This window comes from Oryx dammah, unplaced genomic scaffold (assembly GCF_014754425.2).
Source record: "Oryx dammah isolate SB20612 unplaced genomic scaffold, SCBI_Odam_1.1 HiC_scaffold_28, whole genome shotgun sequence".
Lineage (NCBI taxonomy): Eukaryota > Metazoa > Chordata > Mammalia > Artiodactyla > Bovidae > Oryx > Oryx dammah.
Genome location: NW_024070212.1, coordinates 24,563,903 through 24,587,463, shown reverse-complemented (window position 1 = coordinate 24,587,463; position 23,561 = coordinate 24,563,903). Strand labels below are relative to the sequence as shown.

Below are 23,561 nucleotides of genomic sequence, written 5' to 3'. Positions count from 1 at the left end.
GTACTGATACTCTTAATTAGTACATTTGATTCAAAATACTTTTTTGTCTCATATTAATAATGCTTCATCAACTTTTTTGTCAGTATTTTGATAGCTTCTTTTTTTAAATCTTTTTATGTAATATTTCTGTGGTTTAGTTTTGTGTTTTTTCACTAATGTTATCTGTCTGAATATTATTCCAAACAATCTGATAATCAGTCTTTTAATAAGTAACTTAGATCTGTTTAGTTATTGTGCTTGCTGATAATAGGATTTAATTCTACTATTCTATTTAATTTGGGGTTTTGTTTGACATACTTTTTTCTTCTTTTCTGCCTTCTATAGAATGATCAGTTTTCCATATCAAATCTCCCCATCCCTTGCTATTCTTTTTTCTTTGCAAGTTTAGAAGCTCTAGATAGTTTTTTATTAATAGAAAATATCTTACAAAGTATTCAAACACAATCATTTATATTCCTCTTCCAAACATGACAAAGGACTTAGCATGTTTTAACTACCCATTGAAAACATTTCTTTCCTTCTTTTTCAATACTAAAGTATTACTTTTTAATTAAAGTATAGCTGATTCACAATATTGTGTTAGTTTCAGCAAAGTGATTCAGTTATACATATGTATTTTTTCAGGTTATTTTCCATTATTGGTTTTTATAAGATATTGAATATAGTTCCCTGTGTTATATAGTAAATTCTTGTTGTTATCTATTTTATGTGTAGTAGTCTGTGTCTGTTAATACCATACTCCTAAAGTAGGTATTTTCAATTCTACCATCACCTTTTATTAATTTCTTCCCTCACTAGAATCTTCTGCATCCTATGCTTTCCCTCTGGGCTTAATTTTCTCCCTGGGGGAAGTACATTCTTTAGTAGTTCTTTTAGTTTAGGTCTGTGGGTGGAAGACTCCCTAGTCTTTGTTCTGCCTTCTCCTGAAATGGTAGTTTATCTGGAAATCAAATTCTTGGTTGATAATGTTCCTTTCAATACTTCTAAGATACTCAATTGTTTTCTTTTTTCTGTTGTTGCTTTGGAGAACTCTATAGTCTCTTTGGATGTGACAGTTGGACTGTGAAGAAAGCTGAGCGACGAAGAATTGATGCTTTTGAACTGTGGTGTTGGAGAAGACTCTTGAGAGTCCCTTGCACTGCAAGGAGATCCAACCAGTCCATTCTGAAGGAGACCAGTCCTGAGTGTTCATAGGAAGGACTGATGCTAAAGCTGAAACTCCAATACTTTGGCCACCTCATGTGAAGAGTTGACTCATTGGAAAAGACTCTGAGGCTGGGAGGGATTGGGGGCAGGAGAAGGGGACGACAGAGGATGAGATGGCTGGATGGCATCACCGACTCGATGGACATGAGTTTGGGTGAACTCCAGGAGTTGGTGATGGACAGGGAGGCCTGGTGTGCTGTGATTCATGGGGTCACAAAGAGTCGGACACGACTGAGCGACTGAACTGAACGGAACTGAACTGAACTGATAGACTCTTTGAAGGTAATCAGCATTTTCCTCTTGGTAACTTAAGATCTTATCTTTATCCTTATTTCTCTGTAGTTTCACTATAATGTGACAGAAGTGGTCATTTACTTTTATTTATCTTGCTTAGTATACATGGTGTTCTGATGCTTTGATTAGAAAACCTTCAGTCACTTCTTCATTTTTAAAGTATAACTTGTCCACTCTTCCCTGCAGTTTTTAGTATTTCCTTCTGGAATTCTTAAGAGACGTATGTGGAAGCCATTCAATATAATCCCATGAATACCAATTTTTTTTCACATTTTTAAATAACTTTATTTTTCTATGTTATATTCTGGGTGAATTCTTCTCTACTATGTTCTGGGTGAATTACTTTTTCTCTTCAACTTTGGCCAGCTCCAGGGTTAACCTGTCCATTGATTTTTAAAAAAAATCTCAATGACCATATACTTATTTTCAAGATTTCTATTGTCTTTTCCCCTTATATTTACCTCATTTACCTGTTTTTCATGCAGCTTGTATCTGTTTTCTAATTCCTTTTCCTTTTAAAATGAGTGCTGGGCCTTCATTTATCACTTTGATAATGTGAAACATTAATTTAAAAAATCTTTGCCACATAATATCATAGTGTAGTTTTATTTGGAGTAAGTTCATATTCTGAGTGTTCATTTTGTTGGCCATCTTTCTTAGTATGAGACTTCTGTATAGCTTTGGAATTTGGTGGTCAGGCTCATTTTGAGTGAAGTTTTTATTTTCTTTTTTTCTGTCTTATTTTAATTTAGTATGTTCCCCCCTCCCCTGCCCTCATGTGCTCACCCCTTCAGGCTCAGTTCAGTTCAGTTCAATTGCTCAGTCGTGTCCGACTCTTTGCGACCCCATGAATCACAGCACGCCAGGCCTCCCTGTCCATCACCAACTCCGGGAGTCCACTCAGACTCACATCCATCGAGTCAGTGATGCCATCCAGCCATCTCATCCTCTGTCGTCCCCTTCTCCTCTTGCCCCCAATCCCTCCCAGCATCAGAGTCTTTTCCAATGAGTCAACTCTTTGCATGAGGTGGCCAAAGTACTGGAGTTTCAGCTTTAGCATATTCCTTCCAAAGAAATCCCAGGGCTGATCTCCTTCAGAATGGACTGGTTGGATCTCCTTGCAGTCCAAGGGACTCTCAAGAGTCTTCTCCAACACCACAGTTCAAAAGCATCAATTCTTCGGTGCTCAGCCTTCTTCACAGTCCAACTCTCACATCCATACATGACTACTGGAAAAACCATAGCCTTGACTAGATGGACCTTTGTTGGCAAAGTAATGTCTCTGCTTTTCAATATGCTATCTAGGTTGGTCATAACTTTCCTTCCAAGGAGTAAGCGTCTTTTAATTTCATGGCTACAGTCACCATCTGCAGTGATTTTGGAGCCCCCCAAAATAAAGTCTAACACTGTTTCCACTGTTTCCCCATCTATTGCCCATGAAGTGATGGGACCGGATGCCATGATCTTAGTTTTCTGAATGTTGAGCTTTAAGCCAACTTTTGCACTCTCCTCTTTCACTTTCATCAAGAGGCTTTTTAGCTCCTCTTCACTTTCTGCTCAGTCAGTGATTTTTGCTTCCAGATGCCTTCTTGAACTTTTGTTCTGGAATCAGGATTACTGTTGGCATTTTGTACTCCTACTCCACAGTGGTGTTGGGGATATTGCAGAACTAGTCACTTGGCCACCTGCTTGGCTTAGCTTCTGATTCCAAGGCTGTGGCTTTTTGTCCTTCTGCTTCCCCAGCAGTGGGCTGGCAGCAGTCTATTTTCAGTGTCCTCTCGCAAGCTCTTGACTTCAACAACTAAGACTGTCCTCCACCTTGTTTGGGGCCTATTCAGTTGCTGTCACTTCACAGGAGTCACAAATTTTGGGTTTCAAACTTTCTACCTCAGTGGGTAGCTAAGACTTGCTAAGTGCTTTCTGTTTCAATTTCATTTCTGATCTAAGAAAAGAGTTATTTTGTTACAGAGCTTGGTTACACCATTTTGGCTTTCTCTTTCTATATTTTCACTATCATTACTATTTGTGTGAAACAAAGTTTGTAGATCAAAGCATGACCTTACCGTACCAACTTGAGCAGAAATCATTCTAACGTTTAACCTTCTGGCTTCCAGTTTAGTTCAGTCGTGTCTGACTCTTTGTGACCCCATGGACTGCCAGGCTTCCCTGTCCATCACCAACTCCCAGAGCTTGCTCAAACTCATATCCATCCAGTCAGTGATGCCATCCAACCATTTAATCTTCTGTTGTCCCCTTCTCCTCCTGCCTTCAATCTTTACAGCATCAGGGTCTTTTCTAATGAGTCAATTCTTCACGTCAGGTGGCCAACATATTGGAGTTTCAGCTTCAGCATCATTCCTTCCAATGAATGTTCAGGACTGATTTCCTTGAGGATTGACTAGTTGGATCTCCTTGCAGACCAAGGAACTCTCAAAAGTCTTCTCCAACACCACAGTTCAAAAGCATCAATTCTTTGGTGCTCAGATTTCTTTATAATCCAACTCTCCCATCCATACATGACTACTGGAAAAAAAAATAGCTTTGACTAGATGAATCTTGGTCAGCAAAGTAATGTTTCTGTTTTTCAATATGCTGTCTATGTTGGTCATAGCTTTTCTTCCAAGGAGCAAGTGTCTTTTAATTTCATGGCTGCACTCACCATCTACAGTGATTTTGGAGCCCAAGAAAATAAAATCTGTCACTGTTTCCATTGTTTCCCCATCTATTTGCCATGAAGTGATGGGAATGGATGCCATCATCTTAGTGCTTTTAGTGTTGAGTTTTAAGCCAACTTTTTCAGTCTCTGCTTTCACATTCATCAAGAGGCTATTTAGCTCTTCTTCACTTTCTGCCATAAGGGTGGTATCATCTGAGTATCTGAGGCTATTGATATTTCTTCTGGCAATCTCGATTCCAGCTTGTGCTTCATCCAGCCTGACATTTCTCATGATGTACTCTGCATATACGTTAAATAAGCAGGATGACAATATACAGCCTTGACGTACTCCTTTCCCAATTTGGAACCAGTCTGCTGTTTCATGTCCGGTTCTAACTGTTGCTTCTTGACCTGCATACAGATTTCTCAGGAGGTACATAAGGTGGTGTGGTATTCCCATCTCTTGAAGAATTTTCCACAGTTTGCTGTAATCCACATAGTCAAGATTGCCAGGAGACACCACCCTTATGGCAGAAAGTGAAGAAGAACTAAAGAGCCTCTTGGTGAACATGAAAGAGGAGAGTGAAAAAGTTGGCTTAAACCTCAACATTCAGAAAACTAAGATCATGGCATCCGGTCCCATCACTTCATGGCAAATAAATGGGGAAACAGTGGAAACAATGGCTTACTTCATTTCTCTGGACTCCAAGATCACTGCAGATGGTGATTGCAGCCATGAAACTAACAGACACTCTTTGGAAGGAAAGTCATGACCAACCTAGACAGCATATTGAAAAGCAGAGACATTACTTTGTGAACAAAGGTCTGTCTAGTCAAGGCTATGATTTTTCCAGTGTTCATGTATAGATGTGAGAGTTGGAGTATAAAGAAAGCTGAGCGTTGAAGAATTGATGCTTTTGAACTGTGGCGTTGGAGAAGATTCCTGAGAGTCCCTTGGACTGCAAGGAGATCCAATCAGTCCATCCTAAAGGAAATCAGTCCTGGGTGTTCATTGGAAAGACTGATGCTGAAGCTGAAGCTCCAATACTTTGGCCACCTGATGCGAAGAAGAGCTGACTCATTTGAAAAGGCCCTGATGCTGGGAAAGATTGAGGGCAGGAGGAGAAGGGGATGACAGAGGATGAGATCGTTGGATGGCATCACTGACTCAGTGGACAAGGGGTTTGGGTGAACTCTGGGAGTTGGTGATGGACAGGGAGGCCTGGTGTGCCGCAGTTCATGGGGTCACAAAGAGTCGGATATGACTGAGTGATTGAACTGAAACTGAAACAGTCAAAGGCTTTGGTGTAGTCAGTAAAGCAGAAAAGAAAGAAAGAAAGTGAAGTAGTTCAGTTGTGTCCAACTCTTTGCAACCCCATGGACTGTAGCCTATCAGGCTCCTCCATCCATGGGATTTTCCAGGCAAGAGTACTGAAATGGGTTGCCATTTCCTTCTCCAGGGGATCTTCCTGACTCAGGAATCGAACACTGGTCTTCTGTGTTGTAGGCAGATGCTTTTACCATCTGAGCCACCAGGGAATTCAATAAAGCAGATGTTTTTCTGAAACTCTCTTGCTTTTTCTGTGATCCGATGGATGATGGCAATTTGATCTCTGGTTTCTCTGTCTTTTCTAAATCCAGCTTGAACATCTGGAAGTTCACGGTTCACATACTGTTGAAGCCTGGCTTGGAGGATTTTGAGCATTACTTTGCTAGTGTGTGAAATGAGTGCAATTGTGCAGTAGTTTGAACAATCTTTGGCATTGCCTTTCTTTGGGATTGGAATGAAAACTGACCTTTTCCAGTCCTGTGTCTGCTGATGACTTTTCTAAATTTGCTGGCATATTGAGTGCAGCACTTTAACAGCATCATTTTTTAGGATTTGAAATAGCTCAACTGGAATTCTATCACCTCCACTAGCTTTGTTTGTAGTGATGCTTCCTAAGGCCCACATGACTTTGCATTCTAGGATATCTGGCTCTAGGTGAGTGATCAGACCATTGTGGTTATCTGGGTCATTAAGATCTTTTTTTTGTACAGTTTTTCAGTGTATTCTTGCCATCTCTTCTTAGTATCTTCTGCTTCTGTTAGATCCATACCATATCTTTCCATTATTGTGCCCATCTTTGCATGAAATGTTCCCTTGATATCTCTAATTTTCTTGAAGATAGCTCTAGTCTTTCCCATACTATTGTTTTCTCTATTTCTTTGCATTGATCACTGAGGAAGGCTTTCTTGTCTGTTTTTGCTATTCTTTGGAACTCTGCATTCAGATGGGTGTATCTTTCCTTTTCTCCTTTGCCTTTAGCTTCTCTTCTTTTCTCAGCTCTTTGTAAGGCCTCCTCAGACAACCATTTTGCCTTTCTTTTTCTTAGAAATGGTCTTGATAACTGCCTCCTGTACAACATCAGGAACTTCTGCCCATAGTTCTTCATGCACTCTATCAGATCTAATCCCTTGAATCTATTTCTCACTTCCTCTATATAATCATAAGGGATTTTGTTTAGGTCATACCTGAATGGTCTGGTGGTTTTCCTTAATTTTTCATATGTCTGAGTTTTGCAATACGGAGATCATGGTCTGAGCCACAATCAGCTCCCAGTCTTGTTTTTGCTCGCTGTATAGAGCCTCTCCATCTTCAGCTGGAAAGAATGTAATTAATCTGATTTTGGTATTGGCCATCTGGTGATGTCCATGTGTAGAATAGTCTCTTGTGTTGTTGGAAGAGGGTGTTTGCTATGACCAGTGTGTTCTCTTGGCAAAACTGTTAGCTTTTGCCCTGCTTCATTTTGTACTTCAAGGCCAAATTTTCCTGTTACTCCAGGTATCTCTTGACTTCTTACTTTTGTATTCCAGTCCCTTATGATGAAAAGGACATCTTTTTTGGGTGTTAGTTCTAGAAGGTCTTGTAGATCTTCATAGATCTGTTCAACTTCAGCTACTTTAGCATTACTGGTTGGGGCATAGACTTGCATTACTGTGATATTGAACTATTTGCCTTGGAAATGAACAGAGATCATTCTGTCATTTTTGAGATTGCACCCAAGTGCATTTCAGACTCTTTTGTTGATTGTGAGGGCTACTCCATTTCTTCTAAGGGATTCTTGCCCACAGTAGTAGATATAATACTTTTATCTGTGGCTTTTTCTCTTACCAGCCCTCCCTCTACCTTCTATGTTATAGCCATAATTAATTATTTGAAAGGATCAGTAAATTGCATGTCCCACCCCTTTCCCCCACTGATTTTGAGTGAAGACATACAGGATAGTAAAGTGGAGGTTTTTTTTTTTTTTTTTTAATGTCAGCTCTATTACAGATAAGCTAATAAAGAACAAGGTTCTAGATCTGTAATCCAAAAAAGCTTCAGACACTCTCAGCTGACCGCTCGCTCCCACAAAACTTGGCCTCAGAACAGCCCACCAAAGGGGAATGATGGTTCTGCCAAGCAGACATGTTCACAAAAGATGGTTGCACTAGTTCCGGGGCAGCAAGGGAACAAAAGAATGAATCATCAGTAATTGGGACTTTTTAATAGATTAGTTCCATTCAATCAAAGCCTATGAGCCAATGAATGTAAGAGTACTCCCCAATCAGGTAGCTCACTCCTGAGTGTGAAGGGGTGTGATATAAGGACCCAAGTGGTGGCAGTGGTTTTGTCACTAAGTTGTGTCCGACTCTTGTGACCCCCATGGACTGTAGCCTGTCAGACTCCTCTGTCCATGGGATTTCCCAGGCAAGGATACTGGAGTGGGTTGCTATTTTCTTCTCCAGGGGATCTTCCTGCCCCAGGGATCTAACCTGCTGCTCCTGCATCTCCTGTGTCGGCAGGTGGATTCTTTACCACTGAACCACAGGTTTGCTGAAAGTTTTCACTTTTGTCTCAGGTTCAAAGATTTTGTTAACAAAATATGCCCCTCATTGTGTGCTGTGTGCTTAGTCGCTCAGCCATGTGTGACACTTGTGATCCCATAGAAGCCTGCCAGGCTCCTCTGTCCATTGGATTCTCCAGGCAAGAATACTGGAGTGGGTTGCCATTTCCTTCTCCACTGGATTTCCTGACCCAGGAATCGAACGTGGGTCTCCTGCATTGCAGGCAGACTGTTTACTGACTGAGCTACGAGGGAAGCCCAAGCCACTCATTACATATATTTAAATAATCCAAATACTTATTAGAGAATTATCTAGCTTACTTTCAATATACCAACATTAAAAGAGAAGTAGAAAGAGCAGAGGATACATCACCAAATCAGGTTTTGACCAACATCCAGACCTAAACAGCACTGGGAAGTCCCAAGTCACAGCACATCCAGAGTCCAATTGGGAAAAGGGCCCAGGCAGCACATCCACTCTCTTGGTGAGACTTCAAAGATTGCAGTTTGGGGTTCCTACTTATAATCCCACAAATTAATATAATCATCAGTCTGTGAGCAAATTGCAAGCCTGGTTTCATGTTAATGATGTTTGCTTTGTCTTGTAAAAACAAGGGTCTTCCCTGGTGGCTCAGATGGTAAACAATTCGCCTGCATTGGGGGAGACCTGGTTTTGATCCCTGGGTTGGAAGATCCCTTGGAGAAGGAAATTCTCCAGTATTCTGGCCTGGGGAATTCCATGGACTATACAGTCCATGGGGTCACAAAAGTCAGACAAGACTGAGCGACTGTCATTTGTCTTGTAAAACTTGGAATGTTGCTAATCTGGGGCTTGCTTGACCAGACTCCGTCCAGGGGCTAAACAATCTCAAAATTAGTTTCCTATCTTCTCTATGGTGCTGCCAGTCTTAAACTCACAACAGGCAGTCACCCACAGTCACTCACAGTTGGGGCAATGTCCAGGCAGGTTAGAAGCAAGGTCAGAGGCCTACTCTGCTTCGTTTTTGAAGCCTAATTAAGACTATTTATTTAATTTCTCTAACAAGCATCAAGGAAACTCAGGAGCCCCTATGGAACTCTTCAAAATTGGATACTCCCATCCACCTTTATAAAGAGCAATCTGATGCCAAAGGCGGTTAAGCGTTCTTTGTAAAGCCTCATATTAAAGCTGTTTTGAATCCACTCAAGGCAGTTATCTTGACAATATATGTCACTGATTTATATATTCATTCATTAAATAGTATTGTGCATCCATTGTCAGTGATATACTATGTTCTAGATATCAAAAGATAAAGGAAATATGGAAGCAGCTGCATATAATGAAAAAAATCCAGGCTCTGTAACTGGAGAATCTTGGACCTAATCCCACCTTTGCCACTGACCTGTGTGAACCTGGAAACATTGGAAAAGTTCTTTATTCTTATTTCTTCTTCCATAAGATTAAAATACAAATACATACCTCATAGGGTTGTTATGAGAATTAAATAAGATCATGTATCTGATAGTGCTTCCCCCATAGCTGTGATTCAGTAAATATGAGTGATAGTTTTTACTATAGGCACCAGGATGAGTAGAGTTGGTAGGTGAAAAAAAGTGTGAAGAACCTGTGAGAAGGTTGGAGGAAGGAGAAAGAACATGGCATGTGCTAGGGGCAACTCCTTTCCTTTGGCCCCACTTTTCCCGTGGTAGGGGAAGGGCGGGCAGGAGTGTTTCATTAGAATACAACTCCCTGGTGTACAACACCCTGCAGTACTCTTGCCTGGGAAATCCCATGGATAGAGGAGCCTGGTGGGTTACAGTCCATGGGGCTGAGAAAGAGTCAGACACAACTTAGTGACTAAACGACAACAATAGGGGCTGCTAGTTTTGAGATACCTTCGCTGTCACTTGTGTTCAGCCCTTTCCATTTTAGGCCTGCTCCCCACTTTCATCACTAACCCAAGTCTGATGGTTGCCTGAAAGAGTTCCTTCTGGTCCCTTATCCTTTTATACCTGTGGAACTATTGATGTGTCATATACTAGAGAGAGCCACAGCACCTCCATGCAAAGATATCCTGGGTATTCTTTATATTGTGCATCACAGAAACTAATTATGACTGTAAAAAAAAATTTACAGGCTTGTGTAACTCAGAAGTTTAAAGGATGAACTAGCCTTAGGTATAGCTGGGTTCACAGAAGAAGCAGATTTACTATGTGGCCAGTCATGCTGAAGCATCTGGCTTCCTCATTGCTTGGCCCTGATTTAGGCACCGGTAGAGGCCCTAGTCATGTGTTTACAGAGTCACGTGTTTTTCTAAAATTTGAAAATTTCATTTTCCCTCTTCAAGAGTATTGGGCTTCCCAGGAGGCTCAGTGGTAAAGAATCTACCTGCCAATGCAGGAGACACAGGTTTAATCCCTGGGTCAGGAAGATCCCCTGGAGAAGCAACTCACTCCAGTATTCTTGCCTGGGAAATCCCATGGACAGAGGAGCCCAGCAGGCTATAGTTCATGGGGTTGCAAATAGTCGGACATGACTGAAGTGATGGAACAAGTATGCATGGTCGAAGAGTATTGAGAGTTTAGGTCAAGCAACATATTTACTGTAATAAAGCAGGGAAGTTTCTGGTTAAGCGGTAGTGACAAGTAACTCTGGTTGCCTGTTGCATGTTCTGCTCCCTATGTTGGAACACTAGCCTTCTTCCCTGCTGGTTAAAGGCTCAGTTCAAACATTTGATCGAGAAACCATCCTTGACATACTTCCAGTCTCCCTCCCCTCACTTTGGTGCCCTTTCAGTGAACCCATGGGGCCTTGTTTTAGTCACGAAGTTGTGCCCAACTCATCTGTGACCCGATGGACTATAACCCACCAGGCTCTTTTGTTTGTGGGATTTCCCAAGCAAGAATGGGAGTGGGTTGACACTTCCTTCTCCAGGGAATCTTCCCAACCTAGGGATGGAATCCAATCCGCATCTCCTGTATTGGCGGGCGGACCCTTTACCAGTGAGCCAGCAAGGAAGCCCCTAACCTGCTCTTTTACCTTTATCAAGGTAAACGATATCAACAAGTCAGGAGAGTCCAAAAAACTTCACCTGTCTGTCTGAGCCAGAATACTTGAGGCACATTTGCTTATGAAAGACACATTTGTTGAAGGACTACCATGTAATATAGCCTCTACTAGGTGCTAGAGGTTTGGAGAAATGAGTTGGAATCCCTGTCTCAACGAGCACACAGTCTGGTGTGGGGAGATAGGTGAGCACTGACAGTTACCTGACAAACTAAAGCCTCAAGGGCCCGTGGGTTAGGAGCTTCCTTGCTGGCTCAGTGGTAAAGGATCCTTTATCCTTTAGTTACAGAGAGCTAACTTGAGAGTTTCATAACCTTGAACTTCAGCTTATCCCTGACCTCTAGGGAAAAAACTTTACAGAAGAATGGGAGTAGAAAGAGCTGACCAAAACTTGGTAATTTTTCTACACATTTAATGGTGATGTCGTAATTTCTGCTATAGCATTTTCCTTGAGAACCAGTTGAAACTAAGAAGAAACAGGTTATATAAGTAAATCAAAAGCCTCTTTTTACATTCTAGCTATATTTTTTCTCTCTAGTATGTGACTTCAGTTTCACTGAAAACAGAGCTAGATGGTGTATATATATGTGTGTGCTAATAGATATATGTTAATAGATGTTAAATTGTTTCAATAATGGAAAAGATATGATTTAGCAAATAGTGGTTACACTGTAATACGTAAGTGGATCTCAGTAATGGTCTTATAAATCTGAACCGTTGGGATAAATTTTATTATGAACTTAATAATTCCTATTTCCTAAGATATTAATTTATATGGATTTATAAAAGGGAAATTCGTCTGCCATTTTGGAATCTTGTCTATGTCTGGGTGCGTGCTCAGTCATGTCTGACTCTTTTCGACCCCATGAACTGTATAGTCCGCCAGGCTCCTCTGTCCATGGGATTTCCCAGGCAAGAATACTGGAGTGGGTTGCCATCTCCAGAGATTCCCTGGTGGCTCAGACAGTAAAGCGTTTGCCTACCCTGGGAGACTGGGGTTCAATCCCTGGGTTGGGAAGATCTCCTGCAGAAGGAAATGGCAACACACTCCAGTATTCTTGCCTGGAAAATCCAATGGATGGAGGAACCTGGTAGGCTACAGTCCATGGGGTCGCAAAGAGTCAGGCATGGCTGAGCAACTTCACTTTCTTTCTTTCTTTCTTTCTCCAGGGGATCTTCCTGACCCAGGGATTGAACCCGGGTCTCCTGCATTGTAGGCAGATTCTTTAACCATCTGAGCTATAGGGAAATGCCACCTGGGAAACATATATATATATATATATATATATATATATATATCTCACGTAGGCTCTGCTTCCTGTTGATTGCCCTCAGATGTGTGTTCATCTTGATACAACTGTGTCCACTTATTTGAAATTTGACCTTAACTTTCTCAAATATCAGTCTATTTAAAAATTTTTATTTAATTATAAAAGTAACACAGAGCACATGTGGAAAAACCATACATAATACCATCTTAACACAACAGCTATAGTCTTTTCCAAATATTCCCTTAAAATTTTTTATACACATAATTTTATATACTTGTCATAATTTATGAATGTATTTTTGACTTGCTTTTAAAGATCAACAAAACAAAACAAGACAAGACTGATTCTTTTAAAAATCATTTCAGGGACTAGTCTCTAGAATGAACACACACGCACTTTTGGATGCTTGTGCAGGATTACAGTAAGATAATCAACAGCATCATCAATGGCCTTAGAATTGCAGACTGTATTTGCAATAACCTCAAACTTGAGTAATGATGTTTTTACTGTCCTGAAGGAAAAGTGAATTTTGCAAAACAAAGGGCAAGAGAGAGGGACACAGATAAGTCTTCTCCACCAGCTATAAGTCATAGTTGTCTACTAGGTTAAAGCAGGTTTCATGATTGATATGTCTGTGGTTAACAATTTGGTGTCGATCTGCTGTTGCTGCTGCTAAGTCGCTTCAGTCGTGCCCGACTCTGTGCAACCCCATAGACGGCAGCCCACCGGGCTCTCCCATCCCTGGGATTCTCCAGGCAAGAACACTGGAGTAGGTTGCCATTTCCTTCTCCAATGCATGAAAGTGAAAAGTGAAAGTGAAAGTGAAGTCATGTCCAACTCTTAGTGACCCCATGGACTGCAGCCTACCAGGCTCCTCCATCCATGGGATTTTCCAGGCAAGAGTACTGGAGCGGGGTGCCATTGCCTTCTCCGATCTAGATAATAGTTATCCTTCAAGGTTCATATAACTTGCTATTTCATTTAGAAATCAAATTTATTTCCCCGGATCTTTCCATGGAAAGTAATAACCTCAACTGTTGGAAAACCAAGTGTTTCTTTTCCTTTGGCTTAGAGAGGCTCAGCATTAGAAACTTATTCTTAAAATTGACATACTTTATAAAGACACATTGGGAAGGCAGGGAATTTCTTACATCTACTTTTCACAAGTGTCCAACACAAATCTCACTTTGGATTGGGCTGCCAGCCTGAATGGGTGAGAGGTGGCACATAACATTTTTATGTCTTTGTTTCATTTGGTGAATCAATGACAATGACTTCTTTTGTCATATGGTAGGTAGTTAGATATGCAGAACTTCTGGAAATAGTGCAGACTGGAATGTACTTTGAATTGTGCCAATGAATGAGGATTTTTTGTTTGATTTTTAGCTAAGGCTGACCTTTTGTTCCTGCCACTTAACGGGCTCCTTTCCAATTCCCAGTTATCACTAAGGATGTGTAGAGAGAATGACATTTTAATATCAAACACAATCTCAAAGTTGGAAGTAAGGGTATTTGTGTATCAGAAATTTTTTGTTCTTAATCACAACATGGGGGCTTCCCTCATAGCTCAGTTGGTAAAGAATCCGCCTGCAATGCAGGTGACCCGGGTTCAATTCCTGGGTCGGGAAGAACCCCCTGGAGAAGGAAATGGCAGCCCACTCCAGTATCCTTGCCTGGAGAATCTCATGTACAGAGAAGCCTGGCAGGCTACAGCCCACGGGGTCGCCAAGTCGGACACGACTTAGCGACTAAACCACCATCACCAATCACAACCTGGTTCTTAACACTATGGAACAGAAATCAACTCAGGTTGCTTTTCAGCCTTAGTTTAAGCAATATTGTTGTCTTTTGGGGTTCTAGCACCTCCTCGTTCATACTTCTTATCTCTTTTGTAGGAGCGGTGGTGGTGAGGGGTGTGAAGGTGATGGGAGAATGTCTTCCAGAAACTGAACGACGACGAGGCTGCTGTCCTGTGGGGTCATATGGACCGCTGCTGGAGACTCCTCAACCAGGACACCTAAACGAAAGGTCGCCATTTTAAACACAGAGCCAGGCACTTGGTTGATGCTCAACAGAGATGACTCGAGCCTCGGGTGCTCAACGACGTGCATAGGGGCTGCAAAGAAGTTGGAGACCCAGTCTTTAGCCCTAAGGGGTCAACGGTCCACAATTGAAGACATGATTTCCACAGAGCAAGATTAAACGTTAACCTTGGCCATCAGATCTTTGAGTCCCAGCAACTTGATTGCAGCGAAGTCTTGGTGACCTGAACACTCCCCACCCCCGCCCCAAGCACTAGGTCAGTCCCACGAGTGACGATGGCAAAGCCCGGCACGGGTGAAGTGATCACTGAAACGCGGACGGGAAACCTTCTCCCACTAAGCGCCCAGACGGCGGCGGCAGGACGCTTCCGAGGGGTGCGCCGGCGGCTGGCGGGAGGGCGGCGCTGGAGCCCGCAGCGGCGCGAGGCCGGAGCGCGGGCCGGGCGGGGCGGGGGAGGGGCGGCGGCGGGGCCGGGAGCGTGCGCGCGCACCTCACACTCCGCCGCCCGGGGACGCCCACTCGCGAGTCCGGGCCGAAGGCCGGCCCGCGCCATCCGTCCCACCCCCACACGCCGGCTCCTCTCAGGCGTGTGCCCAACCGTGAAGGCCCCCGGTTGCTCCGCGCCCTCGGGGCCTAGAGTGCCACAGGGCGAGGACCGGGCCGCAGCCCCGCACCGCGTGGACGCGCTGCCTCTTCCGCAGCCGCCGCCACCGCCAGAGAGAGCAGCTGCGAACGACCCGAGGCTGCGCGGCGGAGGCCCCCACGGCGGCTGGCGGTCGGGGAGGAAGGAGACGGAACTGACCTCTGCCCGCCTGAGGCGCGGCTGCTGCCGCGCGCCCGGGGCCGCCGCCGCCGCCCCCGGGCTGAAGGAGGAATGAGCAGGCGCCTGCCCCGGGCTCTCGGACCTGAGGGCCGCGGCTCGGCTGCTTCTTACGCCTCCGGGCTGCGGAGGCTCGGTCGCCGGGCCCGGGTGCGGCGGGGTCAGCGGCGGCCTCTCTCGGGGAGTCGGCGCCGGGGTTAACTTAACCGGCCGCCGAGAGGAGGAGGAGCCGGGCGGGGGCGGCCGACGCACCTCCCCTCCCCCAGCACACGCCGGGGCTTCTCAGAGGCCGCGGAGGAGGAAGTTCCGCTCTCTGACAGACCCGAGCGGTAGCAACAGCGGCCGCGGCTGCGAGGGCGCAGGTATTTTGGACCCGAATGCCCTTCGCGCCGACTGTCGAGGGGGCAGCGTCGGCGCCTGCCCTCGGAGCCGGGGGACAGGGTCGGGAGGCGCGGGCGTAGGAGCCCTCTTTCCTGCTTTTCACCCAGCGTCGCTCTTTTGCCTTCGCGCTGAGGCGGGAGACCCCTCCTCTCGGTTGGCCGACTTCCGAAGAGCCCCTTGTTTTTCAACCACTGAGATTAAGAAATTCTCCAATCGAAGCATCAGAGGAGCCCAAGTGAATCTGCTACAACTCTGGGATCACGTCAGTCACCCTTTTGGGGCGGGAGACCACGCTGGAGCATCTCCCTGAGGTGCAGGAATGGAAGAGCCCACCTTGCATCCTTTCTGCGGTGTTGCTTGGCCGATCTACCCTTGGGAATGAAGAGGAGACTTGTAATCACCCCGGTGAGGTACCGAAAGCCAGATGGCAAAAGAAAATAACACAGGACTTAAACTAGTGATCGTTTTGGGGCGACACGCGTTTCTGCATGTAATTGAATGAGCATGAAAGAGGTACCCTATTGAAAAGCACAACAGTCCTTTAAGAGGAGAAAAATCGAATTTCCCCATTTTTGCCAAGGTTCCGAAGACTGTTCAATGTATCGTACGTTTGATATAAGATGAGAACTTTATGAAGTATTTTGCCCAAGAGCTTAAACGATGACTACCCCAGCGCTGCTACCCCTCTCTGGACGAAGGATACCACCGCTGAACCTGGGGCCGCCTTCCTTCCCGCATCACAGGGCTACGTTGAGACTTTCTGAGAAGTTTATCCTCCTCCTTATTCTAAGTGCCTTCATCACCCTGTGTTTTGGGGCATTCTTCTTTCTTCCAGACTCTTCAAAACACAAACGCTTTGATTTGGGTTTGGAAGATGTGTTAATTCCTCATGTAGATGCCGGCAAAGGGGCGAAGCACCCTGGAATCTTCCTGATCCATGGACCAGATGAGCATAGACACAGGTTTGTTTATTTCAGAAGTTCTGGTATTAACGTTTGGCAGAGCGAGGTATGGTTTATTGCATCAGATCTGTTATTTTTTGGCAGTAAAATGTAACTTTCCCTGAGTTGTGAGAGCTGAATTGTGATTTCACAACTAAATAGAGAACCACAAACTGGAAGGACTCCAGAGCCCCATCCAACGTCCAGCTCCTTCCTTTTATGTAGGAGGAACATTTGTGTTCAGGGATGTTGGGTCTAATGTGTACAGTTGGGATTGGAGGTATGAAAACTTAACTTGAAGAAATAGTGAAATAGGCCATGCCTTCATTTATTAAGAAGGTGTTGCTTTGTGTCATTGTGCCACCCTGTGAAATAGATCCATGGAATCCTGACATTCTATGGATTTGTTGTCTCTCAAAGGGCCCTCGTTCTCTGGCTGGTAGTTAACCTCAGTAGTGAAGCTTAAGCATTTTAGTAGGACAGGCACAGTAGATGTATTTTGGTGCTCTGTGTGCAATCAGTTAAGTTAAAGATCTCACTGAATCTTAGGTCACTCACTTTGTGAGTCTTGTAGACAAGATTTGGTTATGTTTTTAAATATAATTTTGTTCTGACCTTTTTTTCTTCCCCCATGTGGAAGGTAGTGTGTGTCAAGTAACTCTTGAAATTTGCTTAATTAAAGGGTTCACATTCTTTGCAGTCACTAAATCTGAAGTGAGCTCTTGGAAGAATGTATCCAAATTAGGATAAAATGGGAGCTCTAGCGCTCTTTAAATCTTTTATTATATCAAAAGAAGAATCTGGGAAAGTAGTTTGCTTTCTTCAAACCTACAGTTTTGCTTTGTTCTTTTTTCCCGTGCTCCATCTTTCTCCCTTTTGCTGTATTTCTTAATTTAATTTTTGAGTATGTTTTAAAAAAAAAAGGCTTATATTCTGTTCTCAACTGATGTTAATTTTAACTTTTCCTCAAGCACAAAGTTTTTGAAAAACCTTGTGTTCTAACGTTATCCAAAGTTAAATACTTTAGGAATATGGACTGTTGTAATGAGAGCTGATTTTTCCTGTTTCTCAATCTAGTTCTTTGCTTGCTGTTTCTTTGACTTTTTGGCTGAACCTTATGGAGTAGTTACTTCTAAAATTATTTCATACCATTCGTCTGTAACCAAATTAATTTGAAATTTTTGCCATCATCTTCAACTTTTGTACTCTTTTCATTTGTTTCTTTTATTTTCTCCTTTGCTGTTTGTGATTTGAGAAAAATCTGATGTGATCTGGGAAATACATTGCTGAAAAATTAACACTGAAAGTACTGCTTTCCTTGAAAACCTTATTTCCCATGGTATTTATAATGATAAGTATTTTTTTTTTAAAAAGATGCTAAGACTGACTTCAGAGTTCTTTGAAGCCACAAATTAACATTATTTAACTCTCTTATACTTATTTGTCATATACTTAATAGTTTCCTTTATATTTTAAATTGGTTTAAAAGTTAAGAAATGTGGCACATTCTAGTTTAAAAATGTTCACATAGAAAAATTCTGTTAAGTGGAGTTTAAATTTCAAATTTGAATGAAAATACATATATGTGCAATATGTGCATTTTTTCCACATTTAAAAAAATCTATTTAAATCTCTTAAAACAAGAACTCTTAAATTTATATAGCCCTAGAATACATATGCTTTTTGTTTTGTTGTACAAAACTGTTGGATTTCTGAGTTTGCAGTGTGAGATTGGTTATTGAATTCTCTTAACAAGGTATGGCGAGTGAGCCATATCTTAGGTTTTGGGTAGTAAGAGTCTGGACGACAAATCATTTTTGTGAGACACAAATCTGTTTGGTTCTTGAGTTTTGGAAAGCACAAATCGGAAGAGTTCAGGTCTTGAGTGAAGACATTCAGTCGTGTCCGACTCTTTGCGACCCCATAGACTGCAGCCTGCCAGGCTCCTCTGTCCATGGGATTTTCTAGGCAATAGTACTGGAGTGGATTGCCGTTTATTATCTCTGAGCATATTTTATGTGGTAAATCAGTTTATTTTTATATTGATTGTCACCATATCTGAAAACAGTGTATAGTTATAAGTAATTTTTCTAATTTGAGCAACTAAATACATTCCAAATAATATATCATTCAAATAATCAGATTTCAATGTAAAATATGAAACATTAATGTATAAACATTACTGTTGTTGTTCAGTGACTTGGTTGTGTCTAACTTTTTGCCACTCCATGGACTACAGCACCAGGCTTTTCTGTCCTTCACTGTCTCCCACAGTTTGCTCAAACTCATGTCCATTGAGTTGATGATGCCATCCAACCATCTCATCCTCTATCTGTTAAAATGCTGTCTTTCTGAATTAACATTAACATATTTAAAAGTAATTCAGGAAGATGTCATTTTAACAGATACATATGGTACTAAGTTCATGCCTATTTTGGATGTGGTCATAGGATCATCTTTCTTAGTTGAGAAAATACAAATGATTTATCTTAATTTTGTGTGTGTGGAGAAGAGTGTAGGATAGAGGGATGAGGAGCCTTACTTTAATGGAGAAGTAATGAAAAATAAATCTTGGCCATTATTTCTTATTCACAGTATTTAACGGATACTTGTTGAATTGGCTTTTCTTAATTACTTAGTTTAGTGTAGTAGTTTGGTGTTTATCTGGAGTCAGACTGCATGGATTCATACCCTACTTTGTCATTGATTAGATATGTGATTTGGAACAGATTTTAAAATTCTGTGTCTTAGTTGCTTCCTCTGGATTACAGATTGTTATATTGAACGAGATATAGTGCATGCAGAGTGCTCAGTGTAGTTCCTAGCATTTAGTAAATGCTCAGTAAATATTAACAATTATTATTAATAATTATTTTGAGTATTTTAATTCTGAGTCTACTTACATGTACCTTTAAATATTGTACATGTTTCTGAAAAGTTGAGTGCTGATTAGTTTTTAAAGGTGCCCCAGAACCTTATTATCTAAAGGACTATTTTATCATCAAATTATTTAGCAATAAATGTGTATCGCATGTCTGCTGTGTATTGGGCCCTGCTTTTATGGCACTTCCCACCTAGGGGGAGGGGTGGGAAGGGATGACAGACATTAAATGAACAAGTTTATTTTGGGGATGTGATGAGTGTTACAAGATACATTTAGTGTTGTCAAGAGCACATAATGACGTGAGTTAGCCTGTGGAGTGGGGGACAGGCAGTGGGAACAGGGAAGGCTTTTTGAGGAAACAACTGTTCAGAAGCTTACAAGTAGGAGATTGCTAAGTCAGGTAGAGTTGTGGGGAAAAAAAGATCAAAGCAGAGAATATGCCATGTGTGAAAGCCCTAAGTAGTATTACTGTCGAACCCAAGTTCATGTGCCTGATGCACAGTGAAGCCGAACAAACGTTAAGAGTTTGGAGTGGAGAAAAGTTTACTGCAAGGGCCAAGCAAAGAAGATGCGACAACTCATGCTCCAAAGACTCAAACTGCCCGGTAATTTTCAGGGAAGAGTTCTTATAGGCAAAAGTTCTCAAGAGAGGGCTGCAGGGTGTGTGACTTCCTCTTAATCTGTTGGTGGTGAGGTAACAGGGTGGTGTCCTAGGAACCTGTCATCAGCCTTCTGATTCCAACCAGTTAGCGCTGGAGCCAGAACATGGTTGTGTTCAGCCTGAAGATACTGTCTTCCACCTGGATGGAGGCCCTAGTTCCTGTCAGAACTGGGAGATATGTGTTATATTGTTAGGCACCTCCCTGATCACTGCTGTGTTGTTTCTTTCTGCTGTTCCCTCACTTCCCTGGTTAGTAACTGAATCTGCCCTGTGGACTTAGGAAAGGTCATGGAAGTGGAAAGCCTTTTTCCTACAAACAAGGAATGGGACACAGAAAAGGGTTTTGTGCCCTGGAGGGCTGTGCAGGATCGTGGTTGGTTTCAGCATTGTTGAGGATCTGAGAAATACTCTGTGTGGCTAGTATGGCTCATATAGAGATTAGTGGTGTGGGGCTAGGTGAAGAGTCTAGGTGAGGAGTCATATTCGGCTTCCTTGTTGTTTGAAAAGTTTGAATGAGTTGCCAGCATTGACATATGAGGGAAATTTTACACAAAGTCTGGATTTCGAACTTCTCTTGAAAAAGTAGAGGATAGAGCAACATCCAAGTCTGTATTTTCAGATGGCAGTGCTCAGCTGGATCCAGGCAGCTGCTGCTCCCTCTAGAGGGGCATTGGTTCCACATTTTGTGCCACAGTTAAGTTGCCAGATAAGTAAATTTAATGAATCAATATTTAACCTGGTTGTTGTTGAGTTTGGAATCCCTAGGCAGAATTCTGTAGAGTTTTTAGTCAAGTATTTTGATGTTAAGTACTGTGGGAAGTCATTGAAGAGGTTTCTTTGAAGCGAGGAACTGTCATAATCATTTAGTATTTAAACAGTATAAACAATCACTTTGGTTGCAGTGTAAACACTGGGTTGGAGGGGAACAGGAGGAAATCAGTTAGGAGAGCATATATCACAGAGAATATTGGCTTAGACCACAGTGGTGAAAGTGGAGGAGAGAAATTAATGGAGAAAAGTACTTGATTCAAGAGACATTCAAACTGTTAAGTTACATGGAAATTGGTGGTTGGTTGAATATGGAGTCTAGAGGAGGAGGAGATAGTCTCGCATAACTGTTTCTAAGTGACATGGTTATGGATTGCTAAGAAATATACACTACATTTAACTAACACTTTATGTAATTGATATTACATGAATTTAAGATAAAGTGTTTTCCAGAGAAAACCTATGTGTTCCCTCCCATTAAATGGTTCATAAATAATACAGAGTTTTCAAACAACATATACTTTCCAGATGATAATGACACAGAATGTATCATTTGATGTTCATGATACATGTTTAGCATCTGTGATTTTAGTCATGTTTAGCATCTGTGATTTTAAAGTAACCAAAACATTTAGCTACTGGTTCTAGTATACATGAAATATTATAAATATACACGGATATACATAAAGTATCATGTTCATAATTTGTGTACATAACAGACCTATCTAAGAATTTTACTTACTAATTTTCACTTTTGACACTGACTTGTTTTATATGTTGGCATTAATAATTTATTTGAACTACCAATAAATTTCATCCTCCAGCCAAAATTTTGCAAGTATAAATTGAATTCTTGGGGTTGAGTGTATGTTAACTTCTGATAGTTTGCTCAAAAGGAAAGATCTGGAGTCAGAAGGACTTAAAGTTGCATCTTGGTTTTACTAACTATCTGTGTGACATTGCACTAGCGTCACTTTAAACCTGTGTTGGACAATATCGTAGTCACTAGTGTCATGTGGCTTTTGAACGTGACATACGGCTAGTCCAGATTGTAGCATGCTGTAGTGAGAGTTCCTCAAGTTTTTCATGTTATGTTTGTATTTTTGGCTTGATTCACTTTTCTGATGCAGGAGTAGAGATTTTATATCTCACCATTATGAGTGTAGCTTTCTTATTACCTTTCCTCATCTCGTCTCCCATGCCTCCTCTCCCTGCATCCTGTTCTTTATTTAGAGTTTACTGCTTCTGTTTTAGAGAGGTTGCACATTTATTTTATCCTGTAAGTCCGCTGGGTTTTTCCTTGTAATATATTTCCCTAATTGTCTTGTTATTTTTCCTACTTCCCCGTTTTTTGGCTGTTGTTCGGTCACTCAGTTGTGTCTGACTCTATGCGACCCCGTGGACTGCAGCACGCCAGGCTTCCCTGTCCATCACCAAATCCCTGATCTTGCTCAGACTTATGTCCATTGAGTCGGTGATGCCATCCAACCATCTTGTCTCCTTCTGCCTTCTTCAGTCTTTCCCAGCATTAGGGTCTTCTCTAATGAATCGGCTCTTCACATCAGGTGGCCAAAGTATTGGAGCTTCAGCATCAGTCCTTCCAGTGAGTATTCAGGACTGATTTTCTATAGGATTGACTGGTTGGATCTCCTTGCAGTCCAAGGGACTCTAAAGAATCTTCTCCAACACTGCAGTTCAAAAGCAGCAATTCTTCAGCGTTCACCTTCTTCATGGTCCAACTCTCACATCCATACGTGACTACTGGAAAAACTTTAGCTTTGACTGTTGGACCTTTGTTGGCAAAGTAATGTCTCTGCTTTTTAATATGCTGTCTAGGTTTGACATAGCTTTGCTTTCAAGGAGCAAAGGTCTTTTAATTTCATGGCTGCAGTCACCATCTGCAGTGATTTTGGAGCCCAAGAAAATAGTCTGTCACTGTTTCCATTGTTTCCCCATGTATTTGCCATGAAATGATGGGACTGGGTGCCATGATCTTCATTTTTTAATTGTTGAGTTATAAGCCAGCTTTTTCATTTTCCTCTTTCACTTTCATCAAGAGGCTCTTTAGTTCCTCTTTGCTTTCTGTCATAAGGGGTGGCATATCTGCATATCTAAGGTTATTGATATTTCTCTCAGCAGTCTTAATTCCAGCTTCTGCTTTATCCAGCCTGGCATTTCACATGATGTACTCTGCATATACGTTAAATAAGCAAGGTGACAATATATAGCCTTGACATATTCTTTTCCCACTTTGGAACCAGTCCTTTGTTCCATGTCCTGTTCTAACTGTTGCTTCTTGAGGAGCATACGGGTTTCTCAGGAGGCAGGTCAGGTGGTCTGGTATTCCCATCTCTTGAAGAATTTTCCAGTTTGTTGTGATCCACACAGTCAAAGGCTTTAGCATAGTCAATGAAGCAGAAGTAGATGTTCTTCTGGAATTCTCTTGGTTTTTCTGTGATCCAACAGATGTTGGCAATTTGATCTCTGGTTCTTCTGTCTTTCCTAATTCTAGCTTGAACATGTGGAAGTTCATGGTTCACGTACTGTTGAACCCTGGCTTGGATAATTTTGAGCATTACTTTACTAGCGTGTGAGATGAATGCAATTGTGCGGTAATTTGAACATTCTTTGGCAGTGCCTTTCTTTGGGATTGCAATGAATTCTGACCTTTCCCAGTCCTGTGGCCAGTGGCTGACTTTTCTAAATGTGCTGGCATATTGA

The 23,561-nt window shown here is 42.1% G+C and overlaps 1 protein-coding gene across 1 annotated transcript in view; it reads left to right on the top strand.

The window, feature by feature from the left end:
* The first annotated feature begins 14,897 nt into the window (after nucleotides 1–14,897).
* Nucleotides 14,898–23,561, top strand: part of MAN1A2 (mannosidase alpha class 1A member 2) — a 143,926-nt gene continuing 135,262 nt past the window's right edge. The window contains exon 1 of the mRNA XM_040230940.1: nucleotides 14,898–16,548. Within this exon, the coding sequence (XP_040086874.1) occupies nucleotides 16,247–16,548 (302 nt within the window). The 5' untranslated portion in view covers nucleotides 14,898–16,246. The remainder of the gene's footprint in view (nucleotides 16,549–23,561) is intronic.